Source organism: Durio zibethinus, chromosome 12 (assembly GCF_047325235.1).
Source record: "Durio zibethinus cultivar Kanyao isolate XHJ-2024 chromosome 12, ASM4732523v1, whole genome shotgun sequence".
Classification (NCBI taxonomy): Eukaryota; Viridiplantae; Streptophyta; class Magnoliopsida; order Malvales; family Malvaceae; genus Durio; species Durio zibethinus.
The window spans coordinates 25280507-25300215 of NC_143173.1; the positions used below are offsets into that span (position 1 = coordinate 25280507).

The 19709-nt window shown below is 35.3% G+C and overlaps 3 protein-coding genes and 2 pseudogenes across 6 annotated transcripts; 3 read left to right on the plus strand and 2 right to left on the minus strand.

The window, feature by feature from the left end:
* Positions 1-739: 739 nt before the first annotated feature.
* Positions 740-2202, minus strand: LOC111297827 (uncharacterized). Its single transcript, XM_089741438.1, has one exon. It carries the CDS (start codon positions 1829-1831, stop codon positions 890-892), a length of 942 nt encoding a protein of 313 aa, XP_089597564.1. The 5' UTR covers positions 1832-2202; the 3' UTR covers positions 740-889.
* Positions 2203-3749: 1547 nt separating this feature from the next.
* LOC149515921 (putative phosphoribosylformylglycinamidine synthase, chloroplastic/mitochondrial pseudogene) lies at positions 3750-4851 on the minus strand (annotated as a pseudogene).
* A 716-nt stretch (positions 4852-5567) lies between these two features.
* On the plus strand, positions 5568-8191 carry LOC111295854 (elongation factor 1-alpha). Of its 3 annotated transcripts, none has more exons than XM_022889622.2 (3): positions 5568-5658; positions 6437-6929; positions 7050-8191. In XM_022889622.2, exons 2-3 carry the CDS (start codon positions 6468-6470, stop codon positions 7929-7931), a joined length of 1344 nt encoding a protein of 447 aa, XP_022745357.1. In that variant the 5' UTR covers positions 5568-5658; positions 6437-6467; the 3' UTR covers positions 7932-8191. The 3 variants fall into 3 exon arrangements, with proteins under 3 accessions (XP_022745357.1, XP_022745356.1, XP_089597563.1); XM_022889621.2 differs by having other exon boundaries at positions 6448-6929; XM_089741437.1 differs by having other exon boundaries at positions 5568-5638; positions 6461-6929.
* An 844-nt stretch (positions 8192-9035) lies between these two features.
* LOC111297174 (beta-1,4-xylosyltransferase IRX9-like) lies at positions 9036-11456 on the plus strand (annotated as a pseudogene). Its single transcript, XR_016326301.1, has 3 exons — positions 9036-9944; positions 10234-10468; positions 11102-11456. The product of XR_016326301.1 is annotated as a beta-1,4-xylosyltransferase IRX9-like (transcript).
* Positions 11457-13226: 1770 nt separating this feature from the next.
* On the plus strand, positions 13227-17030 carry LOC111297228 (protein IQ-DOMAIN 2-like). The gene is made up of 6 exons (XM_022891878.2): positions 13227-13433; positions 13871-13967; positions 14050-14370; positions 14840-15061; positions 15490-15609; positions 15910-17030. The coding sequence occupies exons 2-6, from the start codon at positions 13893-13895 to the stop codon at positions 16606-16608; spliced, it is 1437 nt and encodes a 478-aa protein (XP_022747613.2). The 5' UTR covers positions 13227-13433; positions 13871-13892; the 3' UTR covers positions 16609-17030.
* The last annotated feature ends 2679 nt before the right edge of the window (positions 17031-19709 follow it).

The following is a 19709-nucleotide window of genomic DNA, read 5'->3' on the forward strand; positions in this document are numbered from 1 at the left end:
TTGTGTTGATACATATGTCCAAACCTAGGTTTCAAATCAGATTGCAATGGCATCTTAACCCAATCTTTTCCCAGTTAAGATACAAACAAACAGATTTTTTTTTTTTTTTTGAGAATTAGAAAATTTCCATCCCCAAGTTTCTTATCCAATCTGAAACAAATGTATGATCCCATTTTTGCTTCAATTAGTATGTTTTCCAACTTGCCAATTGCCATGCAACTTTCTCACAAATAAACATGATAATTCTCCCTTGCCTAAGTTTTCCAATTACAGTAACAGATCTTAACAGCATCATCAATATTAAAAAAAAAATCCTTAAACTAAAAATTGATAGGGGATTGAGACATTCCATTTAATAATATGTTTTCTTTATCATTGAAAAATTTCAAACAAATCATTTTTTTTATAAAAAAAATTACAGTGTGAGGGAAAAAAAATGATTTATAGGTGATTGAAATTTAAATTCATATATTTTAAATATTATTTTTTAAAAATAATTATATATACCAATTTAATTAAGAGAAAAGACATAAAATAATGAAAATAGGGGGTTCATAATACTGCATAAGCTTTGTACCAAATATAAAAGCTGGTCAGAGCATCCAAAGATGCAGAAAAGTAATCAAAGTGCCATAAAACCCCCCAGAACAGCCCTGGAACCAAAAGCAGATAACACTCTGCTCTCTCAAAGGACTATAGCTCATGAGGGGTTTCAGAAATTTAAAAAAAAATCAAAACACAAACAAAATTTATCATTGATTTCATTTTCCATGTTGATATAACAAAGTCATTTAAGTAAAAAAAAAAAAAACTCCAGCTTTCTTCCTAAAATAACCAAAAATATTCATAAAATTAATGAAAAAAAGAAAGTGGAAGAAAATTAAATGAATCACGTGAAACCCAACCTTCTGTTCTTCCAGAAACTCAGCTCAGGATCGAGTCTTTCAGCTGTTCTCGCCGGTTCTGATTTACATCTTGTGAGAATAAGAGGCCGTACCTTCTCAAATTGCTCTGTTTTCAACTCTTCATTGTTTTCAGATTTTTCTTTTTTTTCCTCTTCTAATTCCTTGGAAAAACCCTGCTTTTCTTCAGTTTCCGAATCCATTTGGGGTCCCTCATCCGAATTTCTACAAATGGACTCTTTTTCCGAAGTTGGATCCCCTTCTTCATTCAATCCTCTGTCTTCTAGCTCTATTTCCTCTGTTTCTTCGTTTGTTTCTCGGTTAAATAATGGTGACCCCCAAAATCTACAAGCTAAAGAAGAAGATCTGTACGGAGCAGATCGACAACGTGTTAAAATCAAAGCATTTTGGGGTGGTGATGGACAGGAAGAAGATACAAAAATCTTAGCTTCCTTTTCTTCTTCTTCTTCATTTTCTTTCGTAGAATCTTCAATTTTGTTCCCAAATTTCGATGAATCTTCTCTAATTTTGGGTTTTCTACAAGACCCCATATGGAAAATCGCCCACCATTGCTTCCAAGAGGGTCTAAAAAAAGGCTTGGCAACGACTTTCCCAGGGAAATGATGGCAAAACAGAGCATTTCTCACCCACTTACAGCAGCTGTGGCGACGGGTAGAAGCTCCGGGCCCACCGGGTTTTGAACCCGTTTGTTTGGAGCGTTTGACATGAACCTGACCCATGCAAGTGACTTCAGGCGAAGAAGGCTCTTGGGTTTCAATGGAGGTGTTCTTTTTTCTTACAAACATTGGGCTTGAACGGAACCTTCCCCTGCTTCTGCTCCCAACATTGCTTCTCAAAAACCCCATCAATGGTGGTGGATACTTCTCAGTCCGACCCGGACTCGATATGGGCTTGGATGATAGCTTCATTTCTTTCTCTTTGAATATTGCGAAGATTTCTTCTTTCTTGTAGAGTCTCTATCCACACGAGTTTGTGTGTGTGGCTTTTGAGTTTGGAGATTGAAAAGATTTTTACTTTGGTTATCTGTCTTTCTCTAAAAGCATGTGGATTTTTGGCGTGTGAGAGAGGACTCTGGCGATGGCTGTCTGTTGTTCTGGTAAGAAACTGAAGAAGATACACTGGTCACCTTCCTGCTTTGTTTTCTCTTTACTTTGGCTCTCTTCTGTTTTTGTTTTTTAAGACCTTTTCAAAATCTATTTGCACGGACGGGTGAATCAACTTTGTATATATTTTTTTCAATTTCTCTTTTGAGGTTGTAGGGTTCTGTTACCGCTTGCCACTTGCCACTTGCCACTTGCCACTTGCCGTCAGGTCAGTTATTATTTTACTGAAGAAAAAACCAGTAGGTGAACAACAGCTGCATATAAAAGTGCAGTTAATTTGGTGCAGTGATAACCGTTGGATCTGGGTTCAGTGTGGTAACACATCTAGGCTGTTGTAACCATTCATGATTGGATGGTGATTGATGCATCTTTTGTAAGGGAAACATCATTTCCAAACAAGCTGATCCTTTGGCTGACATTTCATTGGCTTTTTCAACTAGAAATGATGAAAGAAAGGAAATTGGAAGTTGGAACCATCCTTTGAGTAATTTACACTTATATTTGTCAATCGTGGAAAGCTCTTGGAAATCATGGGAACTTGCATTTGTAAACCGTCGGCCTTAAGTGTTCTTTTGTCTACCCTTTAATGGTGCCTGATATTGTGAAAGGGTTCCATCATTTAAGTAAAAAAAGAAGCCTCAAATTGCAGTTTTCCGGTGAAGAACTGGTAAAGAGGTCATCTCCATTGTCAAAGGATGGGAAAGGCAATCTTTCCACAAGCAACCACCACCGCACTCTAAATTTCTCTACCATTACGCGCTTCCAACATTACCCTTCAGTGCACTTCAATCATCCTTAAAGTTTGTGAAGGAGTGATTCGTAATTTATGGACATGTGTAATTAACTTTGTCTCCAACAACAAAACAAAAAGTCAACTATGATCTCAGGTTTCCTCTCTGGCACTCAAGAAAGAGCTTGACTAACAAGCAGGCAAACCAGCTAAGTCAATTAGGAATCACTTGGTGAAGAGAGTTCAGCTCCTGACACTAGGCATAAAAAACATAAAGATGTCCCAATAAAATAATCAGACAGGGACCAGAATGCAATAAACAGACTACCATTTCTGGGTTTCTGATACTACAGTATTATAATATTGTAAGGGTCCAGGAGATACACAGGGAATATGCATACTAGATTTTTGAATGGTGTGAGCTACCCAATTTGCACCTCTGCAGAATCCAACGCTTACTCTATTGGTTGATGCAAATAGGCTGACATCCAAAAAATTTAGAGTTCGAATCTTAACACCTACAATCTTTTTTTCAATTCTCAAACTGCAGCTCCTTTTATAAAAAGGTAAAAAAAGCACCTCTGCAGTTGAAAACTAAGATGAAGAAATATCAAATATGACATGATATACTTTCTATATTAAAGAAACAGCTCTGTGGTCAGCATGAATTAAATACTATTTCTTATGCCTTGAACAATGAACGATGCTGAAGACATTTTCCAGGGGCCTCATGACATTTCAAGATAACAGTTAAAAATCTCCAATCAAACTCAGATGAAGCATCCAATCACTATACTTAATCTCATTTGTTCTTGCATCTCATAACCTGTGATAAAAAGAAGTGAGCTCAATTTATATCATGTGTCATGCAGATTATGTAAAGTTAAGATTGGCACATCACTTTTCCTCAGTGTCAAACTTTTTCATGTAATTGCTAGTACTTCCTCAGATTATGGCACTAGAATTAACATTGCACAATTTCATCAAAGACACGCGTACTGATAAAAAAAATAATGAATTTTTTGCCTCAGTAAAATGAGTAGAAAGCTAACCAACATCATGAGCACCACTCTCTGTTATTTTGAAACATCCATAACAATGGGCTAGGGCCTTTCTCTCACCACATTCCAGTCATTTGGATACCAGGAAACTGCCACATCAGGAAACCGCGCTCTGGATTAGGCATCATGGCAAGATGTCGGCCATCAGGAGAACAAATTGCTGACACTCCTAATTGAGAACCATTCAAATTGAAGGGGTAAGCCTCTGTTGGATTTCCATCAAACTCACAATATCTTAATGAAGCCAAATCGGAATGCAGCACACGATCCAGAACACCATCATCAGGGAAAGATGCTCTTCCCTCACCATGGGCAGCCCATACACCTAATGTACTGCCTTCCATTTCTTTGAACATCATAACAGGAGAGTCCTTTATAGTCGCACTTGTGAAGCGGCATTCAAATCGTCCAGACTCATTGTGAACAAACATTCGCTGTGATGGGTCCCCACCAGCACCAAAAACACCCCCAACTTGGGGGCCTGGAACCTAACCTAGCAAAGCCATTAACTGACATTCATTGCAAACACCAAGACTGAAAGTAGCAGGGCGCTTGTAGAACTCCTGAAATTGACTGAGTATGGATGCAGCCCAACCTTTCGCAGAATCAAGCACATCAGCATAATTAAAACTTCCAACAAATGCAATTCCACCGAATTCATGCAAAGAAATAGCACCATTAAGAAGGTCTGACATTGTAACATTCCAAGCCTCAAAACCAGTAGCATAAAATACTGCCAACATTTCTCTATCTCCACTACTCCCTTCCTCACGAATGACAGCTACTTTCGATTTTAAAGTTGCAGTCATGTATTTCTCATCAGTGAAGGAAGGAGTGAAAGACAATGCCCAAGAAGGCTCATGCCTAAACTTCAAACCTTCTTTCTCTATCTCCACACAAGAAGCCAGTCTTTGGAACTTTCCAAGCTGGAAACCTGTGGCCTCCCACATGTCTCTCAGGAGAGAAGTTTTCTCGTTTAAATGAGTAATTCCATCAACCTTGAGCTCTATCATGGGTGAGGCAGTTACTGACGAGAATCAAGGGTTCTCATTCCAAAAGTTCTTGTCAAACCCCGAATCAAGGGTTCCCCAAATTTGTTACCATAGTCTGACGCACCATTGCTAGCCTCAATCAGTATTTCCGAAGGAGAAGCCAAATTTGATGGATATCACACGTGAAAGAAGGGTCTTCCTATGGAGTATATAATCCCTCCATATTAAGATTCCCAGTTGTGTAACCAGCTATGGCTGCAACAACAAAAGATCCCTTACCAGTGGCATGTGTATCCCTAATGCGACCACCTGCACCTGTCTCTGCATCAGGGTAGGGAGCCACTGCACATGGAAAGTTATGCGTTTCAGCAGCAAAGAAGACATCAATTAAAACACGAAATTAATACAAACTAAATACATAAATGATCATATCAAGTTAAAATATTGGAAATGGTCACGTAACGAAAAATTAAGAAAATATGGGAGGGCAGTAGTTTGACTAGCCTAGAGTGCCTCGTGTTATTTTGCAAAAGTTCATAGGGTATTATAGGGATTTCATCCGGAAATTTAAGTCCAGTTAGGGCATCTAGTCTAACGTGGAAGGAAGGAGAAAATTTCGAAAAACCTTTAAAGGCTGCTGTGAGATGTCGCACGTCAGCCGTTGGACTAGCTTTAATCCAACGGCTAAGAAAGAAACCCTAGTTAAACCAAAGCTAAGAGAGTGGCTACTTAAGCTAAAAGCAGGCAACGTTCTCGCCCTCTTTCCCTCGCTCTCTACGCACTCTTCAGCTGTGACGAAGAGAGCTTTTAGTCAATTGAATCTCAAAGAGTCCTTATTTTAGCCCACAGGTACAAATCAATTTCTCAATTCTATTTTTTTAAAAAAAATTTTTTGCTTTGGGTTGAAGGAAAATCTGATCTGATTAGTTGGTAACTGAAATATTAATTCTATTTTTTATATAATTTGTTTATAGTTAATGTAAACTGATTTTTATTATTTTCCTTGATTTGTGTCTTTTTAAATGATTCTTATCTTTTTGGTAAAAAAATGATTCTGATCTGATTCGTTTTGTTTGCATGATTCTTTTCTGTTAAGTTTCGGATCTGATTCTTTTTTTGTTTTGATCGATGTTTTTTTTTATATTTTATGCATTTATTTTCGTTTAAAATTTTTTGATTTTAAAATTCTAAAATATATTTTTAGAGAAAATAATTCTTGTGATAATCGATTTATCGAAGCAAATGTAGCCTAAAGGAAATATTTAAGCTAAAATAATCAAAATGGTGAACGATAATTTTTTTAAGGTTTATTTGTTTTGAATTGAAAAGTATATGTTCAGATCCAGTGGCTGTAGTTCAGTGGAAAGAACTCCATATCTATGGAGGACCTGGGCTCGAATCCCAGCGGCCACTCTTTATCAATGTGGAATCTGTTGAATATTTAGTTTTTGGATTTTTTTTAAAGTTGAACTATTCTTTATAAATCTGTTTTTTAAACTTGGATGTCTGATTTGTTTTTTCTTATTCCAAACATAGGAATTTTATTCTGTGTTTTTTTATGTGGAATTATGTTTGTGTTTTGATTTTGAATGTTTGTATGTGATTTGTGTTATGAATATGTTTCTAGTTGATTTTCAGCTTCTTTCCCGAGTTTTATAATGGGTAAGGAGAAGGTTCACATCAACATTGTGGTCATTGGCCATGTCGACTCTGGGAAGTCGACCACCACTGGTCATTTGATCTATAAGCTTGGCGGTATTGATAAGCGTGTGATTGAGAGGTTCGAGAAGGAGGCTGCTGAGATGAACAAAAGGTCGTTCAAGTATGCCTGGGTGCTTGACAAGCTTAAGGCTGAGCGTGAACGTGGTATTACTATTGATATTGCCCTGTGGAAGTTTGAGACCACCAAATACTACTGCACTGTCATTGATGCCCCAGGACACCGTGACTTTATCAAGAACATGATTACTGGTACCTCACAGGCTGACTGTGCTGTTCTCATCATTGACTCAACCACTGGTGGTTTTGAAGCTGGTATCTCTAAGGATGGTCAGACCCGTGAGCATGCTTTGCTTGCGTTTACCCTTGGTGTCAAGCAGATGATTTGCTGCTGCAACAAGGTGAGGTTTAGAACTTGTTCTTGCTTATTATAATATTGTATTGATTTCCCTTTCTCAATAATTTTGGTGCTTAAAACTTGATTTTGTGACTGAACTTGTTTTCGTTATCATTTGGTATAGATGGACGCCACAACACCAAAGTACTCCAAGGCAAGGTATGATGAAATTGTTAAGGAAGTGTCTTCTTATCTTAAGAAAGTTGGTTACAACCCTGAGAAGATCCCGTTTGTCCCAATCTCTGGTTTTGAGGGTGATAACATGATTGAGAGGTCTACCAACCTTGACTGGTACAAGGGTCCCACTCTCCTTGAGGCTCTTGACCAGATCAACGAGCCCAAGAGGCCCTCAGACAAGCCACTCCGTCTCCCACTTCAGGATGTTTACAAGATTGGTGGCATTGGAACTGTACCTGTTGGTCGTGTTGAGACTGGTGTCCTTAAGCCTGGCATGGTTGTGACTTTTGGTCCCTCTGGTCTGACCACTGAAGTTAAGTCTGTTGAGATGCACCATGAAGCCCTCCAAGAGGCTCTCCCTGGTGACAATGTTGGGTTCAATGTTAAGAACGTTGCTGTTAAGGATCTCAAGCGTGGTTTTGTTGCTTCAAACTCTAAGGATGATCCTGCCAAGGAGGCTGCCAGCTTCACCTCTCAGGTCATCATCATGAACCACCCTGGCCAGATTGGAAATGGATACGCCCCAGTCCTTGACTGCCATACATCCCACATTGCTGTCAAATTTGCTCAACTGTTGACCAAGATTGACAGACGATCTGGCAAGGAGCTTGAGAAGGAGCCTAAGTTCTTGAAGAATGGTGATGCAGGGATGGTGAAGATGGTTCCAACCAAGCCCATGGTTGTGGAGACTTTCTCAGAGTACCCACCACTTGGACGTTTTGCTGTCAGGGACATGCGCCAGACTGTCGCTGTTGGTGTCATCAAGAATGTTGAGAAGAAGGACCCATCTGGTGCCAAGGTCACCAAGTCGGCTGCCAAGAAGAAATGAGATTGCATTTGAGAGATAATCATCACTGCTAGGACAGTTTACTTAATTTTGGTCTTATTTTTATTTATATGGCAGTTTTATGGACCAATTTTAATATCCTATCTTTCTGTGTCTTGTTTTTGTTGAGACTTTTATCAAGTTGTCGAGGTCTTGTTTACTTTTTCTATGTCAATTGTCGTTGAATGCCTTCAAACAATTATAGTTTGATATTTAAGTTTTGATGTCAATAAGTCTCAATCGATTGCTGCTTTAGCCTTGAACTTGGTGTTGATGCTTCATTCGTCAATATGGGTGGTTCTTTCTGGTTGATGAATGCCTTTTGGAGTGAAAAACCATACGGAACTCGAGTGGCAAAATCAGGAGGAAAAGCGAACGCCTAGAGCTCACTCTTACAGCAGGACGGAGTTCCTGAGTCTACTGCCTCATAGTCCTCTAGAAAACCAAAAACGGTGATTTCATCACCATCAATCTGTCAATATCTCTGGTGTGGCAACAATTAATTAATAATTTTCATTAAGAAAAGGCATCCTTGGGTTTCAGCTTCATACCCTTTCTTCATTTCTTTTCTTTGTTTTTTTTTTCTCCGACCTTGGTTGAGGAATATCGGCCCAACCTAAATGTGAAATCTGAAATTTATATGCAATTTCATGACTGCAATACGAAACTCTTGTCCCAATCAAGTTTTGACTTAGCACGCTCTCAACTGGCAATTCCGTATTGCTAACATTTCGTTTCTTGAAATTCCCTGAAGTTTTTCTCTTATATATATATATATATATATATATATTTCAATAACATGATTAAAGAATTCAAGCATGTAAGTTTTGAGTATCCATGCCGCTATACTCGATCCTGCAGAACATTCTGCAACTACCTGTTTATGAGATCATAGCTTTTCTCAGCCAGGAAATATATATAAAAAAAGGGCACATTTGGTCAACTCCAGTAATTACAAAAATGAATTCCTAACATCAGGGAAAATATGGTATAAATTGTTTTGCAAAAAATATTTGGTTGATGGGTTCCATCTGAACAACCATTTGGTGCAGATAGCAACTCAATCTCTCGTATATGTTGCTTTCTCCATGTTTCTTTTACTTCAAGGGACAACTGGGTGAAGCAATGCCACGCCAATTGAACAATCCCAAAACATCAGTACCATTCCTATAACCTCCAAAACATTCAAATTATAAAATGAAACCTGATTTATTATATATAGCCTTCTTAATCCCCTTCTACTCTGACACAACAACACTTTTCAATTGATTCAGTGGAGGTGACCAAATTTTCCACCTTAAAATTCCATTTCCACTGATCGGTTCATAAGTTAGCAAAGATGGGGTCTGTGGAGAGATCAAAGAAGAAAGTCCAGTTATGGAAAAAAGCTATTGTTCACTTCTCTTTATGTTTTGTCATGGGGTTTTTCACAGGTTTTGCTCCAACAGGTAAAGATTCAATTTTTTCTAGCCGTGTTGTTGCTACAGAGAATAAATCATAGATTTCGCCGCAGCCTGTCCAAACGTTGAACCAATCAGCAACAGCAGTACATAGCAGTAATGTTAACAGAAGTTTGAGAGCAGAAACTCCAGTGCCAGTTCCAGCAAAGTCTAAGGAACTAGAAAGTCCAAAACAAGTGGATGGTCTTGAAGTCAAGTTTCCACCTAGAAGACTCAAAATTATTGTTACACCAGCAAGCACGAAAGATCAGTTTCAAGGGGCGTTCTTGAGGAGGCTAGCAAATACTATAAGGCTGGTTCCTCAGCCATTGTTGTGGATAGTCGTGGAAGGGCAATCGGATTCGAATGAGGTATCCGAAATACTTAGGAAACCGGGTATTATGTATAGGCATTTGGTGTTTAAAGAGAATTTTACAGACCCTGGAGCAGAACTAAATCATCAACGGAATGTTGCACTGAAGCACATTGAGCACCACAAGCTGAGTGGCATTGTTCATTTCGCCGGACTTTCCAATGTTTATGATCTTGATTTCTTCAAAGAGCTTAGACAAATTGAGTATGTGCTCTCACCTAATTCTTTTTCCGATAATATTTCTTATAATATAAGTTTCAAACAACCTGTATGAAAGGAGAAACTAGGACATGAGAATATAATGTGCTGGCTGGTGGGTGGAAGTTTCAAAGCTATTTTTTATTTAAGACAATGGAGATTAATTTAACAAATGAAAGAAGAGTATATATACTCTAAAAATACTAGGAAAAGATGTTTCAGCCAATCCCTGGTAAGTTGCAGAAAAGAGTGAGTGAATAATATTTAATTTATACACATTTTTTCAAATGTGCAGGGTGTTTGGAACTTGGTCAATGGCCTTACTTTCAGCAAACAAGAGGAAAGTTGTGATTGAAGGTCCAGTTTGTGATTCCTCTCAAGTTATAGGATGGCATTTGACGAAAATGAACAACCAGACAAATGCAGGGCCAAAACCTCCTATTCATATATCTAGCTTTGCATTCAACAGTTCAATTCTTTGGGACCCTGAGAGATGGGGTCGTCCCACACCTGTTCAAGGCACTTCACAGGTAAGCAAATATTCTCTGAACCAACCTTTTATTATACATTATAAAACTATTTTAATGTTATTGCTGCATTCCATCACAATAATAAAGCTCTCATTTTGAGATTCTGTTCTATCACTTGCTTAGGATTTAGCCCAGTAACAACTGGTTGACCTAAGATTAGGCTTAAAACTCAAACATTTAGGATTTTTTGATCCACTATCTAACAGTTTGGTAGTAAATGGCATTTAAATCATACTGAGTGATGCAAGTAACCAAAATTAGGTTACAAAGAATGCTTTTCCTGTTTTTACCAGGAAAGCAAATGGTTCAGTAAAGGCTAGACCAACATCCATTAATTTATTAATAACAGTGGCATACAGCATACCTTGACAGATATTAGATAACGTGTTAATTTATAAGATGTTAGCTGTTGCTTTGTTCAGTCACCCCACTCCGAAACTAAGTAAAAAGTATAATAAAATAAAGGGTACTTAGAAGCTTTTACATTATTCAAAATGGAGCTATAGACATGGCAAGAACAGCCTTTCTCTGGTGGGTTCTGACATCTTCAAGTGCTGGTTGTATGCTTTCTTCAAGTGCATCTGTCATCAACTTTAAGAATTTTTTATTGAGCAACTTTTTTTTTCCCTTCAGAATTCACTCAAATTTGTGAAACAAGTTGTTCTAGAAGATGAGACCAAGCTAAAGGGTATCCCACCAGAAGAGTGCTCCAAAATCATGCTTTGGCGTCTTCGTTTTCCTATTGGAGAAGTGCCAAGAAATCTTGTCAAAGTAATCTCATTGTTGGATGTTACTCAAAGTTAAAGGAGGAAAAAAAAACTGATGAGGAGAGAAGATTTCAATTGGAGGAGAAAATATGATCATATTATAACATCTATAATCTCAATTTTTTCCATTTATCATGTAAATTTTTTAAATTTTTACACATTTTTCAATTTTTTTGTTCTCTTCATTTAGTGTCAGCAACATTGGTACCATCTTTTTCTTGCCAAGAAACAAATATTACCAGAAAAAAAAAAGATATAAAACAGCCAATAAATAATTGAAAGATATTAAAATTAAGCTCGAAAATATAACGTAAAGACAAATCAACCAACCTTGGAACCTCTGATCAAAATTCCTGAATCATGATCAATTATGGGCCATAGGGCAATGAATTTATGTCTTTTTTCATTAGCTGCAGCCTGATTTTTGTAACATTTGCATTTCCCACACCTTTCAACAGGTGGCCTGGCCTATCTTGGTCTCTGGGCTGATTTCTGGTCCTTTAACCATTCTCTCCATCAGCTTCACCCTGCCAAACCTGGTCCTACAATTTAACAATAAGTGCTACAACTATATTCAATCAAATACCGAAATTAAAATAGCAATGAGTTGATAAATTAACGGTATTCGAGTCGATTCCAAAATTAAAGGTTTTGATTTTAAATTTTAATTATGAACTAAAAAATAAAAAGTACAAAAATTAAAGTAATGGGCCCATTTTTTAAAACGTGCCTCCAATAATGCTTTATTTAGTTGAAAAAAATTATGATATGAACGTTAGTATTTTAGAGTTGGATTTTTATTTCACGCCACCTTACAATTGTTGATTATAATCTATTTGCCATGTTGGCTTTTATTATGGAATATAAAATATTAATTAGTCAATCAACTTGTAATCAAGCTATAATCAAGCTATGTGAGCAAATAGTTCATTAACCAAACTTGCATGAAAAACTTGTTTTTTTTTTATTTATTATTATTATTAACACAATGGCTGCTATTTACACATAAATCCAAGAATCATGCTATATAGTTTTATTAACACAACACACCTCGAGCTTTGAACAAATTAATTAAAGCTGTTATAAATAATTTTAATATCAGTCAAACTACATAGTGTCATTTAAATAGTTGGTTGATTGATTAATCAAGTTTTATTTTAAGACTACCAAATTTTTTTTCTTTTTTTAATTCTAAAAATGGTTTAAACTTGTGGGGATGTCTACCGACAACTTGCCACATAGGCCTTGCGCTACATAATACTATAAGTATTATTATTATTATTTTTTATTTTCCCATTTTGTTTAGCTTTTAACTAAATATATGATTTTGCAAAATTATCACTTGAGAAAGCTTAAAAAAATATCACTATGTATTTTTTTTATATATATAATTGAAGTCGTTAGGAATTAAATTTTTATTATTAAAATTAATATTTTAAAAAATATTTTAAATATTTTAATTTTATGTTTAATAATGTTTTCATTAATAATACATTAATTTAGTATTTTATAAAAAAAATGGACCCTACCTGCTGTAATATTATCAAAACAAAATGTGCATGAATCAAATGGAGATTTAAGACGTTTCTAGACAACTCAAAAATTAAAAAATTAAAAAATTAAAAAAAAATTTCGAATACTTTATATATATATATTTATATATATATATTATAAGTGGCATTTAAAAAAAATTAAAAAATTTTTATTTGGGAAGTAAAAAATAATTTACCCAAGAAAAAGAGTAGATTTTACTGTCAAAAGTTTTACAGTTGACCTTCAGTTTTCACTGATTACTGAACTGAAGTGCCATTGTAATTTGGAAACAACAGAAAAAGAGAGTGCTTTTTAACTATGTTGGTTACCAAAATTTGGGATTGAAAAACAAAGGTGGATAGATTTTTTTCAACCAATCAGAGGAGACAGGCAATCTGTTAAATTAAGTGGGGCCCTGTTTCCCAACACAAGAAGTGGGGTCACATAGCAAAAAAAAAAAAGGAAAAAAAGACAGCTGTTTCTTCATATTATGTAAAATCATCTTGTCCAAGATCTGTTTTGTTTTTCCTCCTCCATATCACAAGGAGGCAGCTAGAGACCCTTTGAAGTTTCTGATCTTTTCAGTTTCTTTTGTGAATTAAAAAAAAAAAGAAAGGAAAGAGGACCCTTTCAAGCTCTTTGAGATCTGAGCATTACAATCTCAGGTAGTTTTGCTAATTTTGTTCTCTCTTTTGTTTCATGGACCCAATTTAAAGATGCATTTTTTAGCTTCATTCTGTTTGAATTTTCTGTTGCTTGGTATTGCTAATTGTCTTTCAAAATCTGGGTAGTTTCCTAATTTGTTAGAAACCAACCATTTGTTACATATATTTGGAGACTTTTGTGCTTAGCCTGGTTGAGAAAAAAATCAGGAAATGAAGAAAATTTGAAATTTTTATAGCTAAAGTTGTTATTGTACAGTTTTCCTGGAGTGGAAAAACATTTACTTTGAAACATTTACACCCCTATCTGCCCCTTTTAATATTTGTTGGAGAATGTTCATTCTGTAAAATCCTTCTATTTTACACTGAGAAATCATTTCTAATTTCTAGCTTAATGCATTTAGAGAAATGCTAATTTTTTTTTGTTTTGCCTCTTAAAGGATCATACTGAGGAAAGATAAGATGGGGAAGAAAGGAAAATGGTTGTCTTCTCTAAAGAAAGTCTTCAGCCCAGAGTCCAAGGACAAGAAAAACCAGGTTTGGAGAAGTCCCATTCAGCTTGCCTGTAGTTTATAGTTCTCGATGAGTTTTTACTATTCTTGATTGCTATGTTTTTCAGAAATCAAAAGAACAGTCTTTGGAGAAGCAGGTGCATTTGGGTCCCAGTGGTCCTGATGCAGCCACTTTAGAAACTGTCAAATTGTCCCCTCCTTCTCAGCCCGAGGAGGTGAAATTATTTGAAGCAGAGGCTGAACAGACCGAGCAGACTTACCCTGTGGCAGTTGCCATTGCTACTGCTGATGCTGTTGCTCCTGCTGCTCCAGCTCAGGCTACTGTAGAGGTTGTTCCACGTCAACTTAATACAGGTGCTAGGTTTGCTGGAAAATCTAAGGAGGAAGTGGCGGCAATCAAAATTCAAACCGCTTTCCGAGTTTACCTGGTGTGTGCTGCAACATAACTTTGATTTTCATGTTTTCCTTAGGAGGCTGTTGCCTTCTCATTTCTTACTAGGAATTCAATTGAATCTGATATATATGGTTATCGATCAGGTCCGGCGAAGTCTTGGTTAATTCTGCTCATCCTGCACGAACATTCCAAAAATCTCTTTATGAAACTTTTTCTTGATAATGGCTTAAGTTTCTTATCAATTATTTTTTGCAAGAAGAGGAATGTTTAAGTTTCTTAACAGTTATAACGTTGAAGAGACTTTCATGGAACAAAAGCTCAAGAGAATGAGAATCTTGTACTAGTATATGCCAGTAGCTTGTAAAAAAAAAAAAACATCTATGTATGTGTTCCCAAGTCAAATTAAATGACACACCCCAACCGCCTCGCTTATCATAATTTAGTTTTCAGCCACAACTGAAATTTATTTAATGGATTTGCTGATCATGATTTCTTGTTTTCAGGCAAAAAGAGCATTGCGAGCTTTAAGAGGACTGGTCAGGCTGAAATCATTGATGGAAGGGCCTGTGGTCAAACGGCAAGCAGCTAATACCCTTCGCTGCATGCAAATGCTTTCTCGTGTGCAGTGTCAGATTCGTACTAGGAGAATTAGGATGATAGAAGAAAATCAGGCTCTTCAGAGGCAACTTTTGCAGAAACATGCAAAAGAGCTTGTAAACTTGCAGGTAAATCCGCTTTTTTCTCTGATATATCAGCGTGATTGACTTGCTTGAATTGGTAGCAAAGTTAGTAGTCTGGGTTTATATCCTGGAAAATGTGATGTAGAAGTTGGACTGCTCGAAGTGGATTCAAATCTTTTCTCCAAGATCTGGTTTTTCTTACATAAATCCCATGATTAGAATTATTTTATACATCACAAACAAATAATATAATTGATTTACCCATTATATACAGCATACGGGGGATTTTGGAGTGATTTCTGTCACTGCAGTCAACCTGAGTTCCCTAAATGACTATATATTTTCATATAACCATTTAGTTTCTGATAAAAAAAGTGCCCTTAGCTTTTTCCAACAGTAGAAAACCATTCTATCATGTTGATTTTTCATAATGACTCCCTCCTGCTGACCGTAGGTTTTGAATGTTTAAACAGATGGGGGAAGACTGGGATGACAGACTGCAGTCAAAGGAACAAATTGAGGCAAGTTTACTGAGCAAGCATGAGGCCGCTATGAGAAGAGAAAGGGCCATGGCGTATTCATATACTCATCAGGTGACCTGGTCCTCCAATTTTATATATGCTATTGGAATACATGAAAAGCATCAAATATTTAATCTTTCCTCTGTGTGTTTCCAAGTGTGCGAGTTGAGAGATGTAACAACATCATTAAGTGACAAGAATGAATGAATGAAGCATAACTAAATTACTTCAAAAAAGGTTCTCCATAGCTTGGTGATGAGGCAGGAAGTAGCAGTTCCTTTGCAACTTCTAGCATTACTATAAATTATTGTACTGCCATATAGTTTAGCATAATTTAGTTCTGTGTCTGACGCCTACATATAACTTTTGCAGCAAACCTGGAAGAATGCTTCAACATCTATGAATCCATCATTCATGGATCCAAACAATCCCTCCTGGGGTTGGAGCTGGTTGGAACGATGGATGGCAGCCCGGCCATGGGAGGGTCGTGGCATGACAGAAAAAGAACAGAACAATGAGCAGGCATCCCTAAAGAGTGCATGCAGCAACTTTGGAGGAGAAATCAGCAAAGCTTATGCTCGCTACCAACTAAATTTGGATAAGCAATCCCCAAAGGCCAGCCAAAAGCCAAGCCAAACTTCAAGTCTCCTATCTCCTTCTACTCACAAGCCAGCTTCAACACCTGCCCGAAAGCTGAAACAGGCAAGCCCTAGGAGCAGAGTGGTTGGTCCTGATGATGACGCAAGGAGCATACTCAGTGTCCAGTCAGAACGAAACCGGAGACACAGCATTGCAGGCTCCTCAGTGCGTGACGATGAGAGCCTAGCAAGCTCTCCATCACTTCCAAGTTACATGGTACCAACTAAGTCCGCAAGAGCCAAGACCAGGTTGCAGAGTCCCTTGGGACTAGAAGCTAATGGAACACCCGAGAAGGGGCCTATTGCTTCTACCAAGAAACGGCTTTCTTATCCACCTTCACCAGCCAGGCCAAGGCGGCACTCCGGTCCTCCAAAAGTAGACAGCAACATGACTAATATAGAAGTTGCTATCACGAATGGAAAGGGCAGTTAGTTTTTCTAATTAAAAAGAGATTGAAGGAAAGCAAACATTATATGGCTGTGGAGAAGTCCAAAGGAGCAAAAACAGGCAGGAAGAGACATGAAGCAAAGAGGAAAATTCTAGTCATTTGATTTCTGAAGTTTTAATTCATTGTTTGCTCGGATTAGCTGTCATCTAAAAATTCCTTCTCATACATCTTTTTTTTTTAATTTATTTTTATGCCTTCAGGTGACAGAATGATAGTTGTGATTGACAGCAAATCATGTCCAAATTTAGTTTATTGAAATTTCTTATGGTGTTTGCATTTTTTATTTTATTTTATAAAAGAGACTAGTTTGGTTATTTGACAAGATTGAAAAATATTTTAGTTCTTAAAATTTGAATTTCAGTAAGTTATATATTAATATGAATTAATTGTATTAAATTTAGATTTTGCTGTGTTTGTATCTTGATTTTATAATAAATATTTTGTTTTTGTTTATTTTGGTACTTGATACTGTTTCATTTCGTACTCTTTTCTTTGTGAGATTTATATGATGATGGATGTTCATTTATTGATCAAATTTTATTGGAATATTTTCACAACTTTATAGAAAGATCAAAAAAATTAGTACAAGTTGCAGAAAATGGCAGCCGTGTAACGGAAAATACATAAAAGCCTAAAGGTCGTGGGGTCAAGTAGATGTGTTTTAGAGTCAAGTTATCTATTCACATTTTTCTTTTAAAATTCGGGTTTGAATAAAAAATTAAAATATGTTAAATGAATTTAAATATAAATTAGATTAATTTAAATTTTGGATCAGATTTTAGATAAAATTTTTATAATTTGAGTCTAAACCAGCTCAACCTAGTTTTAATTCATATTTATAAATTAATTATTTATATATATGTAAATTATATATAAATTAATTCACATATATATAAATTAAAAATTAAAATTAAACTTAATAAAAATTATGTATAACTTAATTTTTATTTTTATAATTTTAATTTATATATAGATGTGCATAGAATATAAATTCATTAAACTTAATTTATTCATATGTTTTTAATTTTTTTGTTATATAAATTAAGTCTAAAAGATGGTTTGAAATTTATTTTTTAAATTTGGATCTGGTGTGAGAAAAATTTTTAAATTAAAAATTTTAAATCAAATCAATTAAACATATAAATTATTAATATCAAATATTAATTCAGTTTGAACCTGACTTGATCCGACCCATAAATACATTTAGGGTAAATTATGATTTTTATTTTTCATATTAATCATTAAAAAATTACTTGATAATAACAAAAACAATTTTTTTTTACAAACTCTTCACAGCAAAACTCTAAACTTTTCAGACAAATGATTTGTCCCTTCAAAAACAAATCTTTTTTCGTAAAAGTTGAAAATTATTGATATATATATATATATATATATATATATTCAAAAACTATATTTTTTTTACTTAAATAATTGGGGTTTTGATTTCAAGCTAAGTGAAAAAAATAGAAAAAACCGAGTCTTTGTCTAAAAAAAAAAGGGTGGATATGTAGAAGAGATCGTGCTTTTATAATTCTCTCAAAATAGAAGTTATTCCAAATATATTTATTATGGTTTTTTACTTTGACAGGGTATAAATATTTAATTTTTTTATTTTTAAATACTTTTAAAGACATATTATCAATATTAAATAACAGTAAATTTGTATTTCGTTTTCGTGATATTATAAATGAATTATATATATCATGGTGAATTCTTCAAAAAAAATTATCTTCCACAAAGTAATCTGACAGCAACTGCTTATGCGGGGAGATATAGTTTTTTAGCTTGGCAGGCATTTAAGGCAAGACCACCGACGGTTAGAGCACGAAGATTTTATGAAGGTGGATTTCAGCCTGCTATGACCAGGAGAGAAGCCGCTCTCATCCTCGGAGTAAGGTATTATTTACATCCTTTTTCTCAAAAATAATTCTTTTTATGTCAATCTGTATGCTTTATATTATGGGATTGTTTCATTGAAGTTGAAAGTGTTTCTAATAAATTTTGTGCTTATTTGGCAATTTCATTTACACCATTTTCATTTATAAGCTCTGTCTATTACAAATAATTTCAGTTAAATTATTTTTATTTACATTTTGTTTCTAGTCAGATAAAATACTTCAATAGAAAAGATTAAGGAAGCACATAGGAGGTTGATAGTTGCGAACCATCCAGATGCTGGTGGAAGCCATTATCTTGCATCAAAGATCAATGAAGCAAAAGATATGAAGCTCGAAAAAACCAGAAGTGATACCTCTATATTTTGAAGGCGTTGAGATTTTTCAGTCATTGCAAAAATTTATTGAGATTTTTCAATTATTGCAAAAATTTGTTATGAAGATTTATCCTGCAAAAATTTATCATGCCAATGCCCTAAACCAAAGGTATCTATTCAAATAATTCATTTTACCCTAATAATTGTAGACTACTTGGAAAATCTCAATATTTTAGTTTATAGTTATTTCAATTTGATTTGTATGCTTGAAAGAAAAATAAGATTTGTTTATTTTAATGGTTTTATTTATTATAGTTAATGATCTTAAATGGACAAGGCTAATTTTTTATATTTTTTATGTATTTTTAATAAAAAAAATGGAAGAATCATTTAGAATCTTAAGGCTCTAGATCTTACTAGTCAATTTGTTTCATTAATCTAACAATATTTGCAGGAGGTCATAATGAATATAATGAGTATCAATTTGATTATTTGACTAAAAGTTGTTAAATAATCAACATTTTTATTGCAAATTCCACTAGTTTTATGAGAATTTGGGAGTTTCTATGTTGTTATCTATGTTCTCATACAAATGAGTAGAGAGCTCCCTATCTATAACTGAGCCTCCCTAAAACATGTGGTCTTTATTGTTCCAAGTGGCCATCCCTAATCTTTTAATCTGTTTTAAGACTCCTAAACTTAAGTTAGACCTGTGGTCTTTATTGTTCCAAGTATGTGGCCAGCACATGGCTTCTAAACTGTTTCAAGATCCTTGGACTCAAGTTAGGTCGATTAGACGACCCTTTGACTCAAGTGAGGTCGATTAGACCCTTTCTAAAATTATGCTACTTCTAGGCTTCCTGATGAGTATCG